Source organism: Eptatretus burgeri, chromosome 17, assembly GCF_056783735.1.
Source record: "Eptatretus burgeri isolate ZD-2024b chromosome 17, Ebu_testis_v1, whole genome shotgun sequence".
NCBI lineage: Eukaryota > Metazoa > Chordata > Myxini > Myxiniformes > Myxinidae > Eptatretus > Eptatretus burgeri.
Genome location: NC_140977.1, coordinates 57,737,905 through 57,751,283, shown reverse-complemented (window position 1 = coordinate 57,751,283; position 13,379 = coordinate 57,737,905). Strand labels below are relative to the sequence as shown.

The window sequence follows — 13,379 nt, the reverse complement described above, 5'->3', positions numbered from 1 at the left end:
CCCCCCCCCTCTCCACCAAAACCCCTCCCCCGACCCCTGCCGAAACGGCTCACCCAAGCGCACCCGACATGACCCAGCTATACACCATGCTGGCAAAAATGTATGCGGAAACGACAGCGAAGATGATTGCGAACATGAACAAGCAAATGGACGAAGTAAAAACGAAGATGGATGCAAACACAACTGAATTTATAAACGAAATGAAAGGCATGAACAAGCAAATGAAGGAAGAAACGAAAAAGCTGCGGGGTGAGACGCAGAACATGGGCCGATGCCTGCAGGCGGGCATGAAGGCCGTGACAAAGGAAATAATAGTTGAGACAAGGGAGGTAAAGGGTGAAGAGTTGGCAGAGACACGGGAGATAGAAAAAATAGAGGAAAGACTACACGAGGAAGACGGGGTAAGTGACGCGCACACACACACGGAGGTAGTGGAGGATAATGGGGGTGAGCTCGCGGAGGCTGTGCAGGGACCCGGTGCGAGCACCTGGATGGCCTCCTCCAGGAACGAGGGGAGGGAGTATGCCCCCTTGAGGTGAGTCACGACCAGGTGAGTTCGGTCGTGCTTTGCGAGGTTGAGAGGAGGAGTGCTGTGGACGGGTGCACGGAGAGCTTGGGGGGTATAGAGGCCCCGGAGACCCTTGTGGGGACACGAATCCCCAGTGTGGTTGTCCCTGTGTGTGTGGTGCAAGGTGTGAGTGCGTCCCCGTGTGTGGAAGCGACCCCGTGTGTGAGTGGTGTGGTGGCGATGGTGCCAGAGTGCGTGCTTCCCAGCACGCCGGGTGTGGATGGGGCACCGTGTGTGGAAGAGGCCGTGTGTGTGAGTGAAACGGCCTGTATGGATGAGGCACCGCGGGTTAGTGCCCCCGCGTGTGTGGGTGAGGAACCGTGTGTGGATGAGGCACGGTGTGTGGATGAGGCACAGCGGTTGAGTGCCCTCGCGTGTGTGGGTGAGGCACCGCGGGTGAGTGCCCCCGCGCGAGTGAATGGAGCACCACGTGTGAGTAGTATGGTTTGTGTGAGTAGTGAGGCACGCGTGAGTGAACGGCCGTGTGCAAGGTCGCTGTGTGCCAGGGAGACCGTGTGTGTGAGAGAGCGGTATGAGAGGGAGATGTCGGTTGGCATGCGGGAGCACGCAGCCGCGTCTCCCCGTGTGAATGTGATGGTGTGGACTGTGTGCGTCGTGACACGCAGGTATGCGTGTGTGGAATGGCGACGGAGACGGCGACAGAGGAGAGAAAGCCGAGTAGCGGCTGTAGTTGTTTCGAGGACCGTGCCGGGTTCACCCAGCAGTGAGCACGCGGTTCGTGCTGTGCAACGCACGAGACCGCCACGTGCTCGCTTGCGAGAGTGAAGTCCCGGTCCGGAAACGCACGCGGTGGATTTGCCGATCCCGCGGACGGACAAAGTTTAGGCAGGTAAATGGATTTGGACCGGACGGGTTCTCCACGCGATCGTGTGTGTTCAGCTCCAACGGGCAAAGCACATGTGTTCGCGTGGGGAACCCCTCGAGACGTGTGGCTTGTGTTTTTTTTTATATGCGCACGGTGACGTCATGGCTGCACGTGGGGTTGGAATCCGGCAGGAGGGGTATCTCTGCCGGATGGTCCCGTCCAAGGAGGGACGAGGAACACGTGCAGCTGCATGACGTCACGGGCAGTTGCAAGGTGCAAAGAGCGCGAGTTGCCGCGCAGGTGCTGCGCATGGAAAAAAAAAAAAAAAAGCAAGCCTCACTTTCGGGTGTACAGGATTCCTGGGCAAAGGGTGAAAGACCCCCTTAACCCTGGGCACAGGATGAAAACTAGTTAGGGGGAAGGGTTAGCTTAGTTAGACCGACTTCATGGGGCAGGGGTAAGTCCTCATGGAGTCCGTGGAATGGATTAGTTAGAGGGATTTAGATGAGATTTAGGTTGGGAAATAAAATGATTTTTTTGAGTTAGGAGACAGAGACAGACTTGTGGATGTGTAGAGGGGACGTAGCTTAGCTACGTAGTGTTAAAAGGAACGTGCTGTAGTTTAAGGGACGACGTGGGAGCACGAGTTAGTTAGGGGATGTAGTTAGAAGAATGGTAGAGTTCAGTGGTGTGTGTGTTGAAGAGTTGGTGAGTTATGAGGTGAAGACATGTTGAGTGAGGTGGAAGCATGTGCTTGGTGAGTGAGTGAGGCCAGCGGGTCTGTGTGTGTGGAGTGAATGGGGAATGCATGGTGCGATGAGTGATTGGGGGGAGGAGTGACTCCCACCCAAGGGACCCCCGGGGTCAGTGTAGAGTGAGTTAGGGGGTTAGTCAAATTGAAAAATGGAGGTCGTTTTGTTGTTGGTGGGAAAGTAGGCTCGAGACCCATTTGGAGGGGTGCAGGAGCCCTGTTGACGGGCTTGGGAGCGTGGCTGCGAAAGGTGAGTATCGCTGAGTGGGTACCCCGGGCACCAGGCTAGTCGGCCGCGGTAGGCCAAGGGCCCATGGGGGGCCGGGATAGAGTAGTGGGCACGGGTGCGCCTGCTTGGTGCGGGGGCCCGGGGCGCCATTAGCCGCGTGGGCAGTGTTGTGGGCACGGGTGACCCTCGGAAAGGGGCCCGGGAGGCCGGCCTGCCACGTGTGCGTTTCAGGGGAGGTGGGGCGGGGGGCACTCCCCGGTGTTAGGGCGCTGGTAGGCTCGGAGGCAGTGTAGTGCCCGGGGTGCCATAGCGGGAGATTCGGCAGAGGGTCGTGCCTGCCAAAGGGAGCCACGTGTCCCAGCCAGGAGACCGTGTGAGGGCACGGAGAGAAAATTGGGGGGCGAGGCCCGAAATTGTAAGGACACCAACACAGGCGACGGGAATCTGGGTTGTTAGAACTAATAGTTTAATCGCCAAGCGCTTGTTGAAAGCCCCGGGGTAGTTTAACAGTTAAATGGTTAGGGTAGATTAGGAAGTGTACCCCTCCGCACCATCCATCCCCTCGCTCTCGTTGTGGGCCGCTGGACCCACTTGGTGTTAAGATCGCCGAACTCTGGGGAGGCCATTCTGGGGCTTGAGTTGGGCCTCGACACAGGCCGATAGCTCTCCCTTGTTCTCTCCGGGAAGGGAACGTAGGGGTTGGGAGTAGGCTAGGTGACAGGATAGGTTAGCCGAACAAGGACGATAAAGGGGGTTAGGGGACGATTTATAGTGGGGAAGTAAAAATAAAAACAACAGAAAAAAAATAAGTTGGGGCTAAATTGGGGTTTGACAAATTAAGGGAGTGGGTATGTACAGTGACAGGCAAAGGCGATAGGCGGGAGGGAGACAGGTCGGTGGGTCCGAGCCCGCCTTCCAAGTGGCCAGCACCACCGCACTCCCTCCACCAACCTCCACTGAACGGCAAAAGCTGGCCAACTTCATCGGCTGGCCGTGTTTTGTCTTCAAGGCGGAGGCCGGCCAACTTCATCGGCAGCTGTTGTTTTGCTGCAAGGCCTGTGCCATCGGCTGGCCGTGTTTGCTTCAAGGCCTGTGCCGGCCAGTTCATCTGCTGGCTGTTTTCTTCAAGGCCTGTGCCGGCCAGTTCATCTGCCGGCTGTGTTTGCCTGCAACGGTCTTCTTCTGCGGGCTGTGTTTGCCTGATCACCTTTGCCATGCCATGCCCACTGCCCCTGTTCACCAGCCCCGTTCAATTTTTGCTTTGCCCCCCCCCCCTGTTCATTTCCATGTGCGCCAGGATCAAGGCAACAGTTTGCAAGCTGCAAGAACTGCCCTGTTGGCAGCTACAACACGGGCCTGCAGTGGCGGCCCGTGCACCGTGTTTGTGTCCATGCATCCATTCGTTGTGTTCATTGCGTGTGCCACTTGAGCTGGCACGGAGACTGCGTTGTGCAGCCCAAGCACCGTTGTGGTTCACTGAGTTCAGTTCAAAAGGGAAGGCCTTGGACTGCGTGTGAGCAGCCAGCCACGTTCCCTGTCACCTGCATTGTTTGAGCCAGAGACTGCATGCGGGCAGCCTGGCTCCCTGCTAACTGCTTTTCTTTTTGCAGAGTTCGATGATCCTGGGCCATGGTTTAGTGTAAAATTTGTAAGTTAAGGTTAAGATGTACTGTACATATGAGTGCGCCCCCGGCATGTCTGTCTAGCGCCGGCAATTTTATTTAAGTCGTCCGTGTGAGTGAGTTTGTTTAGGTAGTTACGCAGCCCTCAGGTTATTTATTTTGGGGACACGAATACCATGAATGTCGCACTCAGGGATCCGTAGGTAAAGTGTACTAGGGGAAAACTACACATGATGGCACACGAAAATTTGACGACTCGGGACGAGTCTGTAAAAAGGGAAGGGGGTAGTGTTGTGGTTACCAGATTCGCAAACCACCATTCAGGTCCCTTAGGTGAGGTATCTCGGTAAGTGCATGTGTAGTTAGGCCCAAACCCGTTGTCTAGTGGGAATACATGTCATTTATACGTGCTGCGACTCTTCAGGATAGCCGTTTTTCTTTTACTATCTTTATTTTGGACCAATCGCCACCATCACAACCACAACAACAACCACCAACCACAACGCCGCTTCACCACAACCGCCATGACCTTTACCGTCACAACTCGCCACCATCGCATCACCGTCATCTCGCGCCACTCATGGGCACCGATGCTGGACTCGTGTAGGGCGCACGTTGACCAGCGTGTACAAAATCACGGATTTTCTGCTTCAAAAACGGATCCAAAACGACACACGCCCACTTTTTGCCGTCCAATCGGTGAGCGAGGGGCGAATTGGCCCCGCCCCCAGGGCGATCGATATATGCAAATTTGTGGATCAAAAAGCCTTCACGCCCACTTTTTGTCGGGCCAATGGGGAGCGAGTTGAAAGGTCAAAGGGAGGGGGTCAAAGGCGAAGTTACGGGGGGATAAAAGGACGGTGTTCGTCAGTAAAAGGGGAGTAAGAAGTCGGAACGAGGGAGGAACGAGTAGTAAGAAGTCGGAACGAGGAAGAAGGGAGTCGTAAAGGTCGGAGCGAGGCGAAGGAGAGTCGGAACGGAGGGGACGAGCTGTGGAGAGGCGGCGAGTCGGACGAAGGGTGCTCGCGTCGTGCAAGGAGCTGCGCACCCCAGGGAGGCCGGCAGCGCGACCTGGCCGAGGTGGAGACGCTCGTCGCACATAATAAAGATCCTCTATACCCCGAGCATCAGCAACCCCCTCCTGTTTCCCCCCGCGCTGAGATAGTGCGACCAAGGGGGCCCCGTTCCCACCCCCAGCCAGGCACTGTCCACGAGGCCCGCGGGTTGCGGGGCCATCGCCGCTCCGCGTCTCATCACCAGACGGGTAGGCCCGACCAGGTCTCGGCCCCAGGCCTACCTCATTCTTGAGGGTATTTCTTTTCCTTGGTTTTGGGTATGTGTTGTCGGCGCCGTCTGTGAAGTAGAATTGTATAAGTGTTGCCGTGTGCTCGGTAGTCGGAATTAGCTCTGCACTGTGTTTTCACTTTTATGTTTGCTTTTTGTGTAAATGGAATTGTGTTTTCTTTTTTGTGTGCATTTGGTGGAATTGTATTTGTGTGCTTTCCGTTCGTCGCGAATAAATGTGCTTTATTGTTGAACTGTTCTCCCGCTTCGCTTCGTCTTTTTCCCCATTGAACCCCCATCTTGCTTCACGTAAAGGGTTGGTAGTGGGCTGAATACGCCCGATAATTAATCGAACCGTCGAGGTCGACGATAACACCGCTCGGTTATTCTGATAGTACGGAACGGGTCGCTTAAGTGGCCCGTGTCCGAAGTCGACCTGCGGCGAGGTGCGATCGCCCGGTCTACCCTCCGCGTGGGTACTTAGGTAGTTCGAATTTGGCGAGCAACCCTATCCCACGCGGGGGCTGATTGGCTCGATCGCGGTGAGACCGAAAGGTCCACCCGTGACTGGTTCCCGGCGTTAGTCCGAGAGGGTCACGACTGGATTGTCCGTCCGGTGGGCGACGTGCCGCGATTCGAGTTACGTGGCCGTCGCACGCCGGCGGGCGCGAAGACCGCAACAATATATATATATATATATATATATATATATATATATATATATATATATATATATATATATATATACATACATATACAGTTCTGGAAAAAAAGAAGAGACCACTCCAAAAAAAAATTAAATCAGCATCCCTACATGTATGCCAGCCATTCCATTCCAGTATCTGTTGAATTCCAACACAGGCACACCTCATTCTACTTAGTGAGGATCTGATTAGGTGATCACCTGAACCGAATCTTATTTAACAAGGAAAAGTATAAAAAAAAAACCACTGCTGTTGTCATCACTCTCCTCTTGCAATAGGACCAGCCGGATGGCAAAAACAGTGCTAGCTGTACCTCAAAAGTAATTGGAATCAAAAAAAATAACTATTGACCATGCCAAAAGAGTTGAAAAGAAAAGCTTTGAGGTGAGGAAAAGAGGGGTTCAACTCTGGCTTTACTGGCAGAGGGATACAGTGAGCGTCACGTTGCTTCCATCCTCAAAATTTCAAAGACGGCGGTTCATAAGAACAAGGTCAAGCAGCAGACATTGGGGACAACAAAGCTACAGACAGGCAGAGGGCGAAAACGACTTTCCACTGACCGGGATGACCGCCAACTCATTCGAATGTCACTCAACAACCGTAGGATGACATCAAGTGACCTACAAAAAGAATGGCAAACGGCAGCTGGGGTGAAGTGCACGGCGAGGACGGTTCGAAACAGGCTCCTCGGGGCAGGGCTGAAGTCGTGCAAAGCTAGAAAAAAAGCCCTTCATCAATGAGAAGCAAAGATGAGCCAGTCTGAGGTTTGCAAAAGACCATAAGGATTGGACCGTAGAGGACTGAAGTAAGGTCATCTTCTCTGATGAGTCCAATTTTCAGCTTTGCCCAACACCTGATCATCTAATGGTTAGACGGAGACCTGGAAAGGCCTACAAGCCACAGTGTCTCGCACACACTGTGAAATTTGGTGGAGGATCGGTGATGATCTGGGGGTGCTTCAGCAAGGCTGGAATCTGGCAGATTTGTCTTTGTGAAGGACTCATGAATCAAGCCACGTACAAGGTTGTCCTGGAAGAACACTTGCTTCCTTCTGCTCTGACAATGTTCCCCAACTCTGAGGATTGGTTTTTCCAGCAGGACAATACTCCATGCCACACAGCCAGGTCAATCAAGGTGTGGATGGAGGACCATCAGATCAAGGCCCTGTCATGGCCAGCCGAATCCCCAGACCTGAACCCCATTGAAAACCTCTGGAATGTGATCAAGAGGCAGATGGATGGTCACAAGCCATCAAACAAAGCCGAGCTGCTTGAATTTTTGCGCCAGGAGTGGCATAAAGTCACCCAACAGCAATGTGAAAGACTGGTGGAGAGCATGCCAAGACGCATGAAAGCTGTGATTGAAAATCAGGGTTATTCCATAAAACATTGATTTCTGAACTCTTCATAAGTTATAACATTAGTATTGTGTTGTTTAAAAATGAATATGTAATTGTTTTGTTTGTATTATTTGAGGTCTGAAAACACTGAATCTTTGTTGTTATTTTGACCAGTTGTCATTTTCTGCAAATAAATGCTCTAAATGACAATATTTTAATTCGGAATTTGGGAGAAATGTTGTCAGTAGTTTCTAGAATAAAAAAAAAATGTTCATTTTACTCCAACACATACCTATAAATTGTAAAACCAGAAAAACTGATAATTTTGCAGTTGTCTCTTCATTTTTTTCCAGAGCTGTATATATTGTTACGGCTGTGGAAATTCGCAATACACCATAAAGGGCCCTCAGGTGAGATATCTCCATAGGTACATATGTAGTTAGCCCAAACCCGTTGTATAGAGGGAATTTATGTGATCCATCCGGGCTGCGACACTTTGAGTCAGTCGTTTTTCTTTTTCTATCTTTTATTTAAAACACACATTTCAACAACCACGCCATCCCCATCACAGCGCCAACCACACTGCAACCACGCCACCTCCACCATCTACGCTACTACATCTTCGCCACTCCGTCTGCTTCCGAACGGCAAGCAAGGGCGCCAAGGAAGGAACTGCGAGGACGCGCGGGTTTTCCCGCCGGTTTTCCCCGCGCTTGGTGTGAAGGAAGGGGGGAGGGCAGCTCGCCGCCGATTGGTGGATGACCAGCGTGAGGCGGTCGGGGAGAGGGAACGCTCCTCTTCGAGAACCCTCTCGAAGGAGGGTGGAGCCGAAAACGGGGTCGTAGTGAAGGGCGGAGCCCGGGCTATTAAAGTCGGACACGGGCGGAGCGCTTTTGGCTCTTGCTCACTTCGTCTTCTTCTCTCTCTTCCGGCTCGCTCTTCCTCTTCCTCTCCTCTGCGTGGTGGCCGCTGGCCTGGTCTTCTGTGGTGCGGTCCCGAGACCCCGCTGGCGGGACGGAGTGTCTGCCATTCCCCACACCACGACCTCGAGCAACCACGTTCCCCCCCCCCCCCCATTTCTATCCGCGCTGAGATAGCGCCGGAAACCCCGTCCGTGGCATCGAGCGGCTAACACGTGGTGGCGTGAGGCACGCCAGAGAAGACCACGCCAGGGATCGGAGTCGCGGCCAGGCGCAACCACGCCGACGGACGTGGGAGAGGGACTCGACAGCCCAAAGGGAAGACACCATTTTCTTTTCGGGGTTTTTTTGTATGGATCTTGTGGCGCCGTGTCTCATAAAGTAGAACTGTTTAAGTGTTACCGTGTGTACGCGTATTCGGTTGTAGCTCTGCATTGTTACTTTTGTTTTGGCTGTTATGTGTGCATTTTGATTATTGTATGGCTGTATATACGTGCTTTGTGTCTGTGGCTATGAATAAAATGCTTGCTTGTTGAACTGTGCCCGCTTCGCTTCGTCTTTTCTTTATTGACCCTCCATCTTGCGTCACGTAAGGGGTTCGTAGTGGATGCAACATCCCGGTAATTAATCTGAACCGTCCAGGTCGACGATAACACCGCTCGGTTATCCCGATAGTACGGAACGGGCCGCCCAAGCGGCTCGTGTCCGGAGTCGACCTGCGGCGAGGTACGATCGCCAGGTTTACCATCCGCGTGGGTACTTAGGTAGGTCGAGTTTGGCGAACAACCCTATCCTACGCGGGTGGCTGATTGGCACGATTGTGGTGAGGTCGAAAGGCCCACCCGTGACTAGCTCCCGGCGTTGGTCCGAGAGGGTCACGATAGAATTGTCCGTCTGGTGGGCGACGTGCCGCGATTCGAGTTACGCGGCCGTTCTCACGCCAGCGTCGCGAATTCGCAACAATTATATACATACATACATATATATATATATATATATATATATATATATATATATATATATATATATATATATATATATATATATACATACATACATATACATACATACATATGTACTCCATACAAGTCCTTTACCTCCCCTTTGTCTTATGTCCTACCAATTTGTGTACGGACACGATATGTACCCCACTCCTCACACACTTCCCTTCCCCCATTCATACCTTCCTTTTTAATTTTGTGCAAGTAACCTGGTGAAATTATTCAGCAAGACAAAGACAAACCACCCAATGTATTCCTTGACTGCCGAGGAAAACAGGTCCTTCAGTACAAACTATACTCACACAACGGGGAATGATTACAAGGGTGATTAGCATGAGGGGTCCTTCGTGGAAGAGACATCTTGAGATATTAAGGTATGACGCAATACCTCATTAAAGCCCAAAATAACCACATGATATAAGAAAAGAGACGAAGCAGGAGATAAAACACTCACAGGCGATTCCAGCACGATGAGTTTTCCTCCAATGGTGAGTTTGACAGATGCACCACAGGGGGCTCGTCCCTTACACCTGAACTCTTTACCTAGAGCAATGGTTATCAACCCGTCCACTGTCTGTGCGATACAGTGACAAATTCCAAATGCTTCAAAGGAGTAACTTATTCACCAATATCAATATGCATTCCTGAATAAGTGAACAGAAACCACAAAAAATAATATTTTCATCTCCAATAATAATTCATAAGCCAAAACTTGATTCAGAGTTCATTGATAACAAGACAAGAGAACATACATACACGCACAGAGACTTGCTGGCATCTGTGGGGAGTCATGTTTGTTTGCTGAAAACCTTTAAAACTTATCCAGGTGTGGTGGCTTTGACTCATTGCTCTTGCTCACCTGCAGCAGTGGATGGCTGCAGGAAGGGGGGACTGATTTTACACGCCCATCAAACGTCATCAAATGTCCCGCACCGTGAATGGAGCACAGGGCGGGGCAGGGTCGGAGTTCACAGCGAAAAGCCCCGCCCTCACACACACTGGCACAAAGAGGGGGAATGGAGTATTATGTGAATAGGGAGAGAGGGATGGGGTTAGAATTAAAAAAAAAAATTTGGACATGGGGGTTGGAGAAGGAATGAGATACGAACAGAGTAGAGATACAGCAACCGAGGTTTATAATAATCTATATAGACACAACAACTACAAATATTACAGAATGTCTGGGTGATGAGGTGACAAATTAGAATGCGTGGGTTTGAGAGAAAAATGAGGAATGATAATAAGGTTATAGTGTGTGTGTGTGTGTGTGTGTGTGTGTGTGTGTGTGTGTGTGTGTGTGTGTGTGTGTGTGTGTATTTGTTTCTCGCCTGATGACATCCAGACTTGCTTCATAGGATCAGCATGACCCCAATTCGTGTATAGGGATGTTTCTATATTTACCGGTGGTCTTGCGGGGAGAGGGACACAAACTTTCTATGCAAATGTGTATCATGTCGCACCGCCTCCAGGAGGGGGAGGATATTACAAGTCTCCACCATTTACAGTATTCCTGTCCCCATGTTGTCCAGTGCAGTGAGGTGTTTTGAATTATAACCAGTAGGTATGTTTTTACTTCATGCATGTAACCCAGGGTTGTTGTTTTTTTTTTGTCTATACAGAGCTGTCAATTACCTATACACCTCCCAAGTAAAGGTATGCATCAGTTAAACGTGTTGCAAGCTTGGAACAAGATGACCCATCGGGTGGGTACTCTGCTCGTTTCCTGTAATTACCAGGAGAAGCAGGGATCTTGGACCGAGTCCCCACTGGCATAGGCACGGCCATGCCACACACACGGACATTCCTCAGCAGTGTAACAGGACAAGCCATGACGCCACATTCTAGAGGAAGGAGGTATGTTGTATCAATAAACACGGAGGATGAGAGAAATGTAGACATAAATGTATAATTATACTCAGTATGAGACAATTCATAACATTTTAGAGTCAAACAATTTGAATTATTCCTTCCCTGTTACTTATAATTCATTCCCCTCACTAATTGATCAAACAACTGCATTCAATACCTCATCAAAACAACTGAATATAGATTCATTAAATTTCTGCAACTATTCCATACTATTAAGCAATCACACAATTCAACCTCCTTTCCACATCTCCGACACATCCTCCAAGGCTCTACGTTCTCAATGCCACAACCACACCCTCAATCGATTCAATCTAACGCCGACAGGTAGTGCACAGAACAAGCTCAAATGAGCTAAGATCCTCGTCCTCTTTATGATGACGTCATAAAAACGAATATGACGTCATTGTGATGTATCAGGTTTGCGATAAATTATCTGTGCTAATGCCCGACTTGATTCCTGCAAACAAAATTCAAACAGCTTGCCTAGTTTCGGAGATAATGGTACAGGCGATTTCCATTAGCAGCGATATTATGACGTCAACTTTTTTCTCGGAAGAATTTCCAAAATCGGAGATGGTTACTGCCTGCGCGTGGGCTTTCTGCATATACACGGCAAGTTTCACGAAGATCCGATGAAAACTCTGGGTTGTGAAACAAAAAATGTCAAAAAATAGGAATGACGTCATAAAAATTGATATGACGTCATAGTGATGTATCCTCGTGGAGGATCTCTAAGTCTTCATCACGTTGTTGTTCTTCATCTTCTTCTTGTGAACTTTTTATTTCACAGCCTACAGTTTTCATCGAAACTTCCTGAAACTTGGCATATATATGTAAAAACACCCCGCGCAGACAGTAACCATCTCCGATTTTGAAAATTCCTCCTAGAAAAAAAGTTATGACGTCAAAATATCTCCGCTAATGGAAATCGTTAAAAAAATTATCTCCAAAACTCGGCAAGCTTTTTGAATTCTGTTTGCGGGAATCGAACAGGTAGTCAGGTTCACGATGTCGGTAAATTAATTTTCGTTCAAAATCTTTGTAGATTAGCAAACCTATACATTTTCAGAAACGTTATAACATGGAGAATCCGAAAATCAATGTTTACATTTACGGACATACCGCTGTGGCGGCCATTTTTGGATTTTCAAAATGGCGGCCATGCAGGTATGTCGGCAAATGTAAACATGTATTTTGGCTTTATCCTGAATCTAAGTGACTGCTCCACTGCCCCCCCCTCACGGTCCTGGGCTGGTTTGGTTGAGTCCACATTTATGTTTGGTTTCTTTTTGTCATAAAACGATTAATGTTTCATTTATTGTAAAATTTAGGATTGCGTGCACGAGCCGAGAGACAAAGTAACTTCCTTGTGTAGGAATCACCATCATGGCTTCTGTAGTTGTTGAGGTAGATCGGGCTACAGTTTTACATTGTTTTGAGAGGGAACAACGAGAAGAAGAACAAATTGGCGATTTAGCGATTTCCTGATACTTTAATGATGTATTTTGGTGTCTTAGTCTTGGTGGTTCAGAAAACACTCGAGAATAAAAGTTATGACTTTTAAATGCTTATGACTTCACTCGATGGGAGTTTATGAGCGTTTCATTATGTACACATTTGAATGGGCAGCCATTTTTTTTCTGGATCATCACTCTATGCAGACTTTTTCTGCTCTTAACCGCCATAAATTCCCAAATTCTTTAAATAGCATGAACGAACTTTGGTACCTCACAGGTGATGAAGGTTGTGGTAAAATTTCATCGGAATTGTGTGTGTAGTTTCAGAGAAGAAGTTGCAAGTATTTGTGGATGGAAGGACGGACAGTCTGTATTTACCCTGACAGAGTCCACCAGTGTCTGGAATTCTGCAGTATGGATGCGGCACCATTCTTCCATGAGAAAGTCAATCAAGTCACACCTGTTTGATGGAGGTGGAAACCGTGGTCTCAGGCGTGGTTCCAGAATATTCTATAAATGCTCGATTTGGTTCAGATCTGGTGACTGAGAAGGCCATGACATCTGGATAACATCAGTATCGTGCTCATCAAACCACTGGGCGACTACACGTGCTCGGTGGATAGGGGCATTGTCATCCTGGAAGACACACACCCCTCCTGGCAGAAAAGAAATGCTACAACATGGCATGAAGATGATCACTCTGTACCATTAAGTAGCATTTGGCATTGACCTTGCCTTCTAAATGAATGACTACACCCAAACTATGCCAGGAAAATGTGCTCCACAATATAACAGAACTACTAGAACCC

General features: G+C 49.5%; 1 protein-coding gene across 1 annotated transcript in view; it reads right to left on the bottom strand.

The window, feature by feature from the left end:
* The window catches only part of LOC147010218 (otogelin-like), a 122,256-nt gene that overhangs the window by 62,058 nt on the left and 46,819 nt on the right, over window positions 1-13,379 (bottom strand). Inside the window, exons 24-26 of the mRNA XM_085863365.1 lie at window positions 10,978-11,085; window positions 10,104-10,242; window positions 9,699-9,818 (exon numbers count right to left, since the gene is read on the bottom strand). Coding sequence (XP_085719491.1) covers window positions 9,699-9,818; window positions 10,104-10,242; window positions 10,978-11,085 — 367 coding nt within the window. The remainder of the gene's footprint in view (window positions 1-9,698; window positions 9,819-10,103; window positions 10,243-10,977; window positions 11,086-13,379) is intronic.